Source organism: Sinohyriopsis cumingii, chromosome 3 (assembly GCF_028554795.1).
Source record: "Sinohyriopsis cumingii isolate HCF-2022 chromosome 3, ASM2855479v2, whole genome shotgun sequence".
NCBI lineage: Eukaryota > Metazoa > Mollusca > Bivalvia > Unionida > Unionidae > Sinohyriopsis > Sinohyriopsis cumingii.
Genome location: NC_142963.1, coordinates 91,704,787 through 91,718,133, shown reverse-complemented (window position 1 = coordinate 91,718,133; position 13,347 = coordinate 91,704,787). Strand labels below are relative to the sequence as shown.

General features: G+C 34.7%; 1 protein-coding gene across 5 annotated transcripts in view; it reads left to right on the top strand.

Moving 5' to 3' along the window:
- The window catches only part of LOC149803281 (voltage-dependent T-type calcium channel subunit alpha-1G-like), a 136,257-nt gene that overhangs the window by 23,793 nt on the left and 99,117 nt on the right, over window positions 1-13,347 (top strand). For 4 of the 5 annotated variants that reach the window (XM_089952962.1, XM_089952961.1, XM_089952958.1 and 1 more), the window contains exons 2-3: window positions 8,023-8,046; window positions 12,078-12,175. In XM_089952962.1, coding sequence (XP_089809088.1) covers window positions 8,023-8,046; window positions 12,078-12,175 — 122 coding nt within the window. The remainder of the gene's footprint in view (window positions 1-8,022; window positions 8,047-12,077; window positions 12,176-13,347) is intronic. The other variant, XM_089952959.1, reaches the window with a different exon arrangement.

Here is a 13,347-nt window from a genome sequence, read left to right as displayed (position 1 = left end):
GTCATTTTCTTCTACTTGACCCTACGTTCACATCTCCGCTTCTATATGTTTAACCGTTTTCCTAGCGGGTCCTAATTAAAATCCAACCATGCCTCCAAAGAGATTATATATCATCCTTCGCAGGCAACAATTTATTGCGAGCCTAGCCCATACGTAAAAATTACTTGCTATGTGTCACACTGACCACGACGAAATGTGCTGCGAGAGCATATGCAAAAGTTTTGTACCCTTACAGTATGGTTACAGTCTTAGTGCAACATCAACCAACACGGAACCCATGGCCAAGTCAAATCATTTCCCATCTGACTTTTTCTAGATCACATCTGGGGTTCACATGTTATGTTTTCATATACAAAGACGGCAATACCTATTCCAAACTAATCACTGTTCATGAGTAGAGCTTTTAAAAAAATTCTCATTTAAGAATTTATAGCGGCGCATTTCGTTTAGGAGTGTCTCAGTAAAGCAATCGATAAGGAAATAAGAAAGAACAGTACTAGTTCTATCAGTTCTGTTTCCAATATTTCTTATGTTGAGGCAACAAAAAAAGGGTAATTCGTATTGATAAGATCGGGGATTCAAGTTTACTTGAATGTTCCTCCCACAAATGAAACGAGGGGCAGATAGTAGAAACCTGTTGAGTTTGTGTCATGTTATTAGAGTTGATAGCAACTAACCTCATACCAGACTATAGCGGATAATTTTGGATTTTAAGTACAAATTATTGCATGTATTTTACAATCCAGTGATGCACGGCATTAATGTATTGCCTACACAGTATGAAAAGATTGATGATACAAGAATACAATGTATATTGGTGTACATGAATGTTAACATGCACGTATACGCAATGGCAAACATCTGCTGCTGTGGAATAAATTAAAAAGCGATAAATACAAGAGGGAAGGTATCTAGAGGATACAATTTAACATATTTACAAACAAATAAATAGCAAAATTAAGTTTGAAAATAATCAAATGTATTTTCTTGCCTTTTCCGTGCACGTAAACATTGCTGTGTCGCATTGTGTATTTTGCATAATAAAATAATGAACATTTTCCAAATTAAAGTAGAATATGAGAGTTAAGTTAAACAGTGAAGAATGGACAGCAAAACGTGGTAGATGATTGAATGATTAATAAGAACTTTTATGTTTCAAATATTTGTATAGTAAACTGATGGTTTAATTCGAAATCAGCCAATATTACATTGTCCAATATAAAGTGTGTGTATGTGTGTGTGTGTGTGATTTGGATTTCTTATCGTAGCTTTAAAATAAATTCAGTCATATCGCTACGATGTCTGCAGTGTGGAAGTTTATAGTGATGTCCAGCACTGGGGCATGATGCTGCAGACATGTAGCATGATGTCCCACCGAGTCACATTATCCTGACACCAGGCCGACCAGTCCTAGCACTAACCTCATAATGCCGAGCACCAAGCGAGACAGCTGTTAGTACAATTTTTATATGTCTTTGTTATGATCCGGCTAGGGATCGAACCCGCGACCTCCCACATCCGATGCGTTGTCCAATATAAATACATTAAATTTAATAATATATTTACAGAACATAGCACACCTAGATAAACGAGTATAGAAATAGCCTGCTTACCACCAATATTAGGTTATCGACAAATATAAGTCGATACATGGATGAAGAGCCATTATCAAGTAAACATTTACACACGTGTAACATTATCTGAGCACAGAATATGCATTCCCGTCAATGTCTAATTTTTTTATTTTTTCTATTTTTTACCACTGAATTGCTTGGTATACACCTTTCCGTAACGTATCCAAAATTGGTGGATATTCCTGTCCTGATTCTCCTTCAGTCTTGTCACACGTTCTTGGGTGCTTTTGGTAAGTTGTTATGTAAGGACCATCTGTTAGGTTTCAAGCCCTTAAGTACAAAAACCCGTGTTCATTATGAGATGAAGTGAATAGTGTTATATCTTTGGGTTCTCCGAGCACACTGCTTCCGCTGATGTCTGCCAGGAAGAGTGCGATCCCCAATTTGCTGCGACAGATATCGAAAATAGCATCGTGAAGTCATGGAGGGGTCATAAGGAGGGACATTATAGAATACGTGATTGTATGCCAGTGTGTTAGAGGTGTGAACGAGTAAAGTAGCATACTGTTTTTAAATGTCATGGCACATGAAGAACGCGCGGATCACTTTAATTATTATAGCGAACATAAGGTATGGGTTAATAAAGGGAAGAGCTATTTGACACCTCTAAATTGTTGGAACAAAATTTCGAAACGGTTATTTTACTATCCTATAGACCATTCTCAGAATGTATTCATATATTCATGTGGCACTGGGTAAACGAATCCAAAACGAGGCTAAGCTAGGCACCAGTTTTATTTTACCTCGCAACAATGGTTGCTACAATTGATACTGGCAAGGGAAAAAATCCTGACGAATATTGTTGTGTTCCGTTGTGCAATGGGAATGCTAGAATTCACATAGATTTAAGCTTCCACCATATCCCATCAGTGAAGAAGATGGAGCTTTGTAGAAAATGAATTGTTGCAATACGTCTTGATGATGGGCCGAATCTTAAGGTAAGAAACTGGATGATTGTTGGTGTGTTTATGCATTTTTTGCAACTGAATGATGTAATAAAGGGAAATCCAAACGCAAAATAGGTTTCTCGAAGAAGCAAATGAGTGTATCTATGTGTGTTTTATAATTGTAGGTTTCTAAACATGTTCCCCCTAGTCCCATTCCACAAAACGGGGTCATCGAAAACTGGGCGTACCTCCACGCAACGCATTTATATCAGAGTTTATGAATTGATGGAGGAGTATTAAATACAGGAACAATGGACTTTATTATCTCCTTGAAAAAATTTTAGAAACAGTAGAATGAAAATGACCACGATAGAGAAGAGAGAAAGCACCAGTACAATGAAAATGATGAGAGGACAAGTTGAATGAAATTACGAGAGAGAGAGAGAACTTGACTGGAAAAGAATTAATGAAACTGTTGGTAAAACATATTGATGTGTGTAAACGTAAGGGAAAATGCACACTTAAATCACAGGCCATTGTAATTATATCATTGTAGTACGTTAATGTCAGAGAATCCCCCCAACAGGGAAGCATATATATATATATATATATATATATATATATATATATATATATATATATATATATATCCGATTTTATCCTCCCATTTTCTTGCATATTCTGTCATTTTTATTTACTACAGTGATATAATTTCAATGGTTAACAGCTCATATCGTTACTGGCTGTACAGTAGGACGCCATATTTTCTCTCGATCTGCCAAGCTTAGCCTCGTTTTCGCGATACGTTAATATTCTTGAGGATCTCATTAAGAATGGTCTATAATACTTAATATTTCCTATCAGTAGTCTATTAGATCAAATACACGTTATCAGAGCACGGATCCGTGTGGCTGTTGACTTCACTGCAACTTCTCCAAAATGTATATATTAAAGAAAAATCGAAAATTACAGTTTCTGTTCCATGAGTATTATTAATGTCAAAATTGGTTTGTTACATCTGCACTAAAAAGTCCGAAACATTCCTCGGTGTGACACATTTGGAAAATTATTTTAGTATGTGAAACATAGACTTAGTGACACTACTATCAATGGTATAGTCGAGCGAAAGGAACTCCTTAGATTATAACAGTATAACCTAGCATGTGCCATTTAGTTTGATATTTAGCCCTGCTACAGTTCTTTGCCACATGCACACTTGCTTACTCAAAATATAATGCAGCTTTGACAATTAGTTCGACATATGAGGTGGTCGTAGTCGTATCGTGACAACTAAATGTTGTCCCAGTATGTACTATTTCTTGATATACGGTCATCTTAATCACCTAAGCAGTGCTGAGTGATTGAATGTGTCACCTCGAAAGCTATATTTATGCATACAGCCTCACTGCATCCTACCCCTACTTTTACCTAGGTCTTGGACAACAGTTTGGCGTGGGCTTCATAGTACCTAGTCAAGATATTAATGGGGCTAAAGTTTTACATGTACATTCTTGGTTAAAAATTTGCTGTTTGGTTCAGGTTTATTGCACCTTCCGAATATTCTGTTATACCTGGAATGATCAGACAGTGAGAATGTGCATTTTGACGAGTCACAGCAGTAGGTTACTGTGACCCATTGTTCATGCTTTACTGATCATGGTTCAGTTTTGTTTTATTTTATTTCTTAACTCTGTTCATGCTGGAATCATCTGACTAGACAGTTGTACGCAGCTCTATTAGCACCACACACTCACAATAAAAGAAGGTGAATGTGACCTACATTTAACAGTTTACTGGCTTTAGATAAGTTTTGCTTTTAGCTCATGACCAAATAGTTGGGTTTTTTGTATACTTTATACATACTGTTATGCTTAGAATCACACAACTTGGCTAAGAAATGCATCTGGATGAGTACTATACCCTCATCACAAAAGTAGGTAAATGTGACCCATATTTCATGTTTCACTGACTTGTGTTATGTTTTGTTATAAGTTAATTTCAAGCTATTTTTATGCTAGAATCACCAAAAAAGTAATGATTGTATGTATATTATTAATATATCCTAACAATAACAGAAGGTCACTGTGACCTACATTTCACATTTTACTACCTTAGGTTAAGTTCTGCATTCAGCACATAACCACTATGTTATGCTCTGCATTAAACAAATGACCACAACATCTTTTTGCACCCTTTATACATATTGTTATACCAAAACTCATTGGTGAGGGGATGCATCTTCAAATGTATTACAACCTCGCAACAGAAAGTAGATGTGACCCATACTTCAAGGTTGAGTGTCTTGACTTCAGTTTTGTGATTTATCTGTTGATGTTTGAATCATTAAACTAGATAATTGTGTATATAACTTAGTACCGCATATATATATATATATATATATATATATATATATATATATATATATATATATATATATATATATATAAGGTCACCGCGTCCTACATTTCACATTTAATTGGAGGAGGTTACGTATTTGCATTTAGCTTATGACCAAATACGATTTTTTGCGTACGATGCATACTGAATCCTATCCAAAATCATGAATTTCGCCGAGAGTGCGCATCAATATGAACACTACTCCATCATCCTTCATTCGGTAGTAGGTCATTGTGATCCATATTTTACGCTTCCCTGAGTTTGGTTAAACTTTAGGGTTTGTTGTTCATTTGCCCGGCAATGTTCTTGCTAGAATCCTGAAATATATTAGCGCCACGATATACAGCAAAAGATCACACATACACATACATACATACATACATACATACATACATACATACATACATACATACATACATACATACATAGTGTTCTTCCTAGGATCATGAAACTTGGTTGAGTATTGCATCTTTGATAAGTACTACACTCTTATTGCCAAGAAAGGTCCCTTTTACCTCTATTTCATGTTAAACTGACTTTCTGGAAATTTTGTGGTCAGCGTTTATTGTTGGCTGCTGTTCATGTTCGATTCATAAAACATTATTTTTTAAATTCATCTATGTTAGTAGTAAACCATTGTAACTGAAAAGGTCACAGTGACCCACATTTAATGCTTTACTAACATCGGTTAAGTATTTGTGCTTAGAACATGACCCTTTTAATTCTTCCATGCTGTATGCATCCCAGCCTTCTCAGAATGGCCCTTTCTAACCTGTACAATTGGAAGTAGGAATAAATGTGTTTATTCAAAGGTTAAATTGACATAGTTAAGACTATATAGTATACATTGCGATAGATTACCCTCAGCATATCAAACATATACTGAACATGTGAATGTGAATAGAAATTCATTAAGTGCACTGCATGTTGCATGCTTTTTGTGCGAGGCGTCTGCTTTAGTGGCTAAAGAGTTTTAATTACTGACACCTGTATGTTTTTAATGCCGGCTGTCGATCGGAGGTCACTCAAACACTGAGTGTTGCGTAGCTGAATCTAGACTATAGCGGCAGATAATGCTGATAGTTTCTCAGACAAATTTTTAAGAACAATTCTGTTAAAAGAAAGTCAATACCAAAATGAACATCTGATTATTATCTAGTCGTTATAGTATATATGTATCTAGTCGTTATAGTATCTCTATATCTAGTCGTTATAGTGTCTCTACTTTGGTATCATAGGACACAGTTTTCTTTTTAATTTTGTTGTTTTTTATGCCCTGTTGCAGTAAGTATGTATGTCGGCATGTATGAGACTTAAACGGCATATCAACACAAATCTTGCTATAAACTGACAATTAGAAGTTACGTTCTAAACACTGATATGTATATTTAATTTGTATCATTTGTTGGAGTTTCCTAATGGTTGTATGTTACGTATATCTGTATTTTGTATTCGATCAAGTTCGTCTAATACCTGACTAGTAACATTAATTTTGTAAAGAACATAAAAAAATAGCGAAGTATTTATCTATCATTGTGGATTAAATAGTGAGATCATTATTAATGGTAACCAGGGTTATAGTCTTGATTCTGACCTTAGAAACTTCTTCAATGAAAAATTCAATTAGGTTGACAGAGCATATTTTAAAAATGGTAATTTTGACTGGGTTAATTAGAATGGTATATAACCTTGCTTACTTTAAAATTTACTTATTCTTGCCTTTACTGTACTTTCATTTTTAATTTTCACTCTCTATTCTAGGGAAATAAATTTTTGAATTTTACAAAACTTCTTATTTCTCGCTCTTTTCTTTACTTAGTTTAAAACTAGATTCGTAACAATATGCAAGATAAAAAGCGAAAAAAAGGGACCAACAATTCGTTTTCAAGATCACTTTAGTCTGAATTTATTGTCTGTATGATATTTAAAATTTACGATTGCTACTGGATACTGCTAATAGCTTCGTGAAGTTGAGCTGTGTAATTATCGATTACACACAATTTTCCTCCTTATGATGTCCCTTAACTAAATAAACCATATCCTTGCAGGCTTTTCTTTTGCCTCCTCGTCAAGACTGATACATGGCCGTTTCTGTGCTAAGAACGAACAGTGAAATTGCCGAATTGAAAACATAAAAGCCGTTAGTAGTTAGGATTTACTGAGGTGTATTCCATGAATATGCTTTTCTTTTTATTCTGGATCCTTATCACATCTCCCGTTATCAGAAGACGTCATCTGCATCTAGCAATACATTTCCTGGCGCAAGTTTCCATGCGATATGTTATGTCTGCTGCGCTTCTAGATATGGTTACAATACCATACAATTTTTATCGAATCACAAGGCTATCATATAGAAAATAGCCCGACACCGCTGAGACCAGGGCGAATATGGCCTGAGGACGGGACTATGTGGTCGTTATTTTTCATAATAGTTAAGTAGCAAAAAAAAAGTTCAATTGCGTTATCATTAAATACTAAAATTTGATTTTTATGCAGATTGTTCGATTTTTAATTCAGTTCTCAACACATTTTACATACCAAATGTCCCGTAGAAGTCACAACCACTGTTAAAAGTTTGTTGTTTGCTTAAAAGAACGTCTTTTAAGTTTGTACTTCTTGTAATTATTGGTCAGTAGAGAATGAAATTTATAGCCATTTAGATGCAAATACGCATAATAAATAGAGAAAATCAATACAGTTGTCGCATACAAATTCAGTGTACGAGTAGATTTTAATAAGAGATTGGAGGATCTGGACTATGTGGCGATATCAAAATGTCTTTTATACGATATGGCGATATCTAAATGTCTTTTATACGATATGGCGATATCAGAATGTCTTCAGATTGTGTCATGCAAGAATTTATGTGTATCTTGATAAAATATGCAAAGTCATATAGCATGTTTGTTTTGTGTTATGTAATGTTAGGATAATTCTTTCGAGGTTTCAGAAAAAATATCTTATAAATGTCATCTTTTTATGGATGTATTTACAGACACAGAGAAAGCAGCAATATTATTTTAGTAGTTTATTAGATGGTGTGCACTTTTCGGCTGATTTTCAGTATTGAAATAACTTTATATTTCTTATTTTCTAATATAAAGCATCGCTGACTATCTAGTGAACAAGTAAGAACGTTTGCTTTTGTGTTTGCGAAGTTGTGCGTGTTCTAAAGCTGGCTGTTTAATTAAATATTTGTGTTATATTGTAATATTCCAATGCATGAATAGTGGTGTATTAAAATGCATGAAAAAAAACAACACAAAAAACTTCGCAACAAGATGTAAGATCCTCTGAAGATAAAAGTGCTAATTTTCTTGTTTGGAGATTTAAAAAACAAAAAATACTAAATGCTATTTGCAGTTATCGTCTAGAAGGCGACTCACATCACTACTTCAGGTTTTACAGCAAGGTATATTGACCATGATACCGAAATACTTGGTCAGTCATTGACTTAAATCTTCATGTATAATGTTCGAAATGCTTGGAATTATACAGAGATGAGTTTTGTATCGGCTATAATAATTCGAACTGCAATAACTTTTTGAACACGACAAGAAGTTATCTATGCAAAAGTAATCTTTTCACATATCCAATAGCTATTATATTTTGATACAGTCGATTAGAATTGAGCGTAACGGTACGGTACTTGCCATTAGCGATCTTGCCCTCCCTCCCCACCCCACCCCCACCCCCCAATGACTTTGGCTGGTTCGAGAGAAAGGCAGAGATCTTAAAGCTAATAGCTGATCAAAATTGACATAATTGAAGAAGTTCCATTGGAGACATATTCAGGGGCTACTATTTAGGGCCATAACGTCTATTTTACAGAATTTGATTACAAGGGAAAAGAATAGCACACACAATGTCCTGTGGTTAGACTGGCGGATAGAAAAGTTAATATATTTCATCTCGTTTCGGAATCCGACAATAATATCCGAGCACACTGTATTTCAAACTGCCATTAATTGTATCGAAGACAAAATATTTCGTTCCATTTTTCGTCTGTTAAGGTCTGATGCCTTTCAAGTATAGATACGTCCCCTTTGCAAAATAACTTTCGGCGATGACTCAGTTTGATTTGATCATCGTGTGTAAAAAAAAAAATATTTAAATAAAAAATGAATAGGAAGTCCATATTGCAATACAATAGACCGATAAATACTTCAGCAAAAACAAGCTGAGTCAACCAGGGGCGTAACTAAAGTATTTCGCACATGGGGCGGATCCTTCCTTTGGCACCCCACACAAATAATTTTAAAATGTAAACACACAGAAAGATATGTTATGTTTGCAAGTAGATTTTTTAAACAGTACAGTGCTGTCATAAGCAAATTGGAAATAACGTTTGCTTTGGCGGATTTTTCATTTGCTTTGAAAACTTGTACCGGTATTTCAACTCTCCCGCTCACATACACCGTCTGCTTCTAGCTGTCACCCGGGGCGGACCGCCCCCATCGCACCACCATTAGTACTCGATTGGAGTCGATCAAGGAAATGTACGGTACCCTTAACATATAAAACGTGAATTCAAGTTTTTTGTGACGATATTTAGTGCTTTCGGTTGATTTTATCCATGCATCGGGCTGGAACTTTGTCTTATCGTTTTACTTGATCTTGCATGCACGTTTCCATGTTTTCCAGTGTTTAAAAATATCTAAGTATTTGTTTGCATCTGATATCCGACATACCATGTGACTTCCATGCATGTATATATAGCATACTACTTCGTCTGATATAAGACTGGTTCCTTGTGTCTCTTTTTATGAGAAATATTAATATTTTCTTTTTTAAAGATTCTTCCAAGTAATGTAAAGGAAAACTCTACCTTGTGTATCTTTGTTCTCTACATTTACTCTTATTTTAGATGGATTTGAAACAGACGAACGGAAAATTTAGCGCCAGAAAATGGCTATCATTTACCATGAGATTGTTACGTACAGGGAACCAGTACATCATGAAATTGGATCTAAATTAACCCTTTCCCTGCTAAAATGCCTTCTGATGTTGCTTGATCAGCGTTTTATGCATGAATTAGGCGTGGTTCTAATAGACTGCTATATGCAACAACAAAACTTTTATGTTCATATATCTGTAACATTTACATTATGCGTGCCTAAATATGTATGTTCTATATCTTCATCTGAATATGTTTTTCTTTGATTCTTTGCACTGACAGGGTTTTAAAACAAAATGTAAAAAAAAAAGAATCGGAATCGAATAACAGACCCTTGCGAAAAGACCGAGAAACAGATGATAGAATACTGTTGGAACAATAAACAGGAAGTTACCGTACACGGTTTATGAATGTCTGTGTAATTATGAAAATGATGAGATGAACAGAACAAAATAAGTTCAACAATTAGTCGCATATTGCATAATGGTATTGAATACATGTTGAAGTATTTCTTCTCAAATATTATCGTCAACGAAGGTAAGATATTCAACCGGATTTTTAAATGTGATAACATATTGCATATCGACGAAAATTTTGCCAGTAAAAGGTAGTTACTGATGCATGCAGCGTCATGTGAATAACTAAATGCTGGTACCGTCTGTCCGAAATAGGTATGTTGACATTGTTTTAACACTTCAGTAATAATGTGAAATAAGTCAAGCTAGTAGCGAGCGAAGCTTGCTGGACGTGCGTGTTTTGACTGATGTCTAGTGACATCATCGAGATGAGATGCACAATATCTCGTGCACGTGTCTTTGCTTCTGTAATGTTCCTGAGTTGCAAGAAATATTTATTGATATTGTTGAATAAATACAGCAGTATAAATCTTAGGGACTTCGGACTTTAAACGGTGAAGTCCTATTACCAATAAAATAATCTATGATGAACGTTACGAATACTTGATGATCTTTCTTCGTTCCTTTCCGTAATAGAACATGTACAAATCACCCAGAGACAATGTTATATTTTATAGTCACTTCCAATACCACTGCTGGTGTTTCCAAACTACTAGTTCTATCTTTGGCTTAACTTGTTTTACATATACTCGTTATCTTAAAAATCGTACTTCGCGAATGGCCTTCGGCCTCGCTCAAGCTTCGCTCGCTATAGTTTCTTAACTAAATGTTATATAATATTCTGGAATGCACCAAGAAATTAAAAATAATAATGCGTCCTTATTTATTAGCGCAGGTAGTTTCATGAGATATTGTGATTATTGTTATGTTCTCGTGAAAATTCTGTTTGAGAAATTATCACCATTCAAACATGTTTGCTTGGTGTGTACAACATTACTGACCTAACAGCAAACTAATATTAGATCAGGTTTTGTTATGTATAAAAATATTTTAGTCAAAAGAGGCATATGGACTTAATAACTTTGATTTCCCAAAGCGATGAATGTGAAATTAGGTTGTTTTGAAACAAATTGACGATTTAATAATACTAAAGTTTTTTTACCATTAAAAATCTGATTTCAATTTAAGGGTAATCTGTAATATGCAATGCTTTACAATATTCCCTTTTTTTAAACTCTATTGTATAATAATTACAATTTTAAAGGTATTACCTGTGGATATATTAAAACAATATTTGCTTATAATCGTTCTGTGCTTAATATGTATCCTTTTTCTCCTTGCTTTAATTTAACGTCATTTTTCGACAAATTAAAGTTTGGGTACTGTTGTCTTACAAACGAACACACTAAATCTTGAATCGTGAAACAGAGATGTGTCGTGCTATGGTATGCATGACAAGGAAAGTGGAAAACATTAATACCATCCTAAATGAACAATTGCTCTTAGTATCTGGATCCTTTTAATAGAAGTAACCAGAATAGTAAAAATATATAAAACCACGCAGTTTTCGTACAAAATATTGATTGTACACTTTACAATAAAGTCATTTTAGGGGAAACATTAAACTTTTAAAAAGACGTCACTTTAGAGTTTAGTTATTGTTTCATAAACTGATTATGGAACTGAAAAAGTATAAAGTGTTCTTTTAGTTATTGAGATAATGCGGAAATATATTCGATGAGAAAATATTTTCTATCTCTAGTTCATAAGCATCGCCAGAAACCCTAAGCAAATGACGGATTGATAGGCGTTTTCCATAGCTAATCTTTGCACACAATCAAAAACTGTTAAATTTAAAGGTTAATGAATCTACTAAAGTCTGATCTTTATATGTTTCTATTTTCAGCGCGGTAGAGTATGGAGTTGAGACGGAAAACCTTAGTCTGTCGGCGATTCGAACTATTCGAGTGCTTCGACCTCTGCGAGCTATTAATAGGATTCCAAGTAAGTGCCCGGATCATTCTTGGAGTAGTGATAAGTGACCAATGATTGTTAAATCAATAACGATACCAGTATCAAGATTTTAGAAAACGACAAGGAACAGTATACAATTAGCCATATTGTGTGTGTGTGTGTGTGTGTGTGTGTGTGTGTGTGTGTGTGTAAGTGCGCGTGCGCTCGTGTGTAAATATATAGAATACTATACTCTTTGAGATATGATCGCTTGTTATTTCCTATTACTAAAATATACTTCTGGTTTCATGCTTCGGTAGAATTTGAAAGGCTTTGGGGGAGCCTTCCTCTAGAATAAATATAGTGAGATATCTAAACTTGACAAGCCTTTCCAAGCATGGCTATACAACCTGGCCTCAGTTTCACAAACTCCAGACTTGAGACATATGATTGTTCACTTTTACGTCAGGCTAAAGTTGTAGCCAGTTAGATCGCTCGATTCCTAACTTATGTTTAGACCCGATCTTAGTTGGTGTGCATACAATAACTTTAATGTTGACTGGATGATGCACTGGTCGATGAATAATTTGCGCCACGTTTGTTTTTTTTATTTTTATTTGGGGGGGGGGGGTTCACACAGAAAGACACAGTAGTACCCATAAATATATTTAAAACTTTTAACAAATGTTGCCACTGCACAACAATAAACGAGTTTGTTATAGAACTCACTGAAATATAATCTCGAATAGGACATTCAAACACCAGCATATTTAACGCGATTTCTGACCGGTCAAACATAAATGGTTGCGGCAGTAAAATTCTCGATAAACCATCAGAAATGTTAATGCCATTGTGACGTCTTGATTCTCCATGCAACTTGGTGCCTTCTAAACTTGTATAATCTGCCAGTGTCGACAGAATTGTCAATAGTAGCCGGTAAAACTTCATTGTCGACAGTAAAAACCATCGTTCCTCAAGTATATGGATATTATCCTTTACTCTACATTCCAGCATGTAATAAATTTATTTCGTTCAATTTTCCAATCGAATCACATTGAAATCTTATGTATCGATTAGATAAGAGAAACTGAAATCAACAGAAACCAATTAGATATATCAGATAAAATTCCAGGAAAGTGTTGCTCAAAATTAAAACAAACTGTTAGCGGACCGGTATGGCCTGAATAAAAGAGTATGGATTTTATTCAACTTATACGAAATTT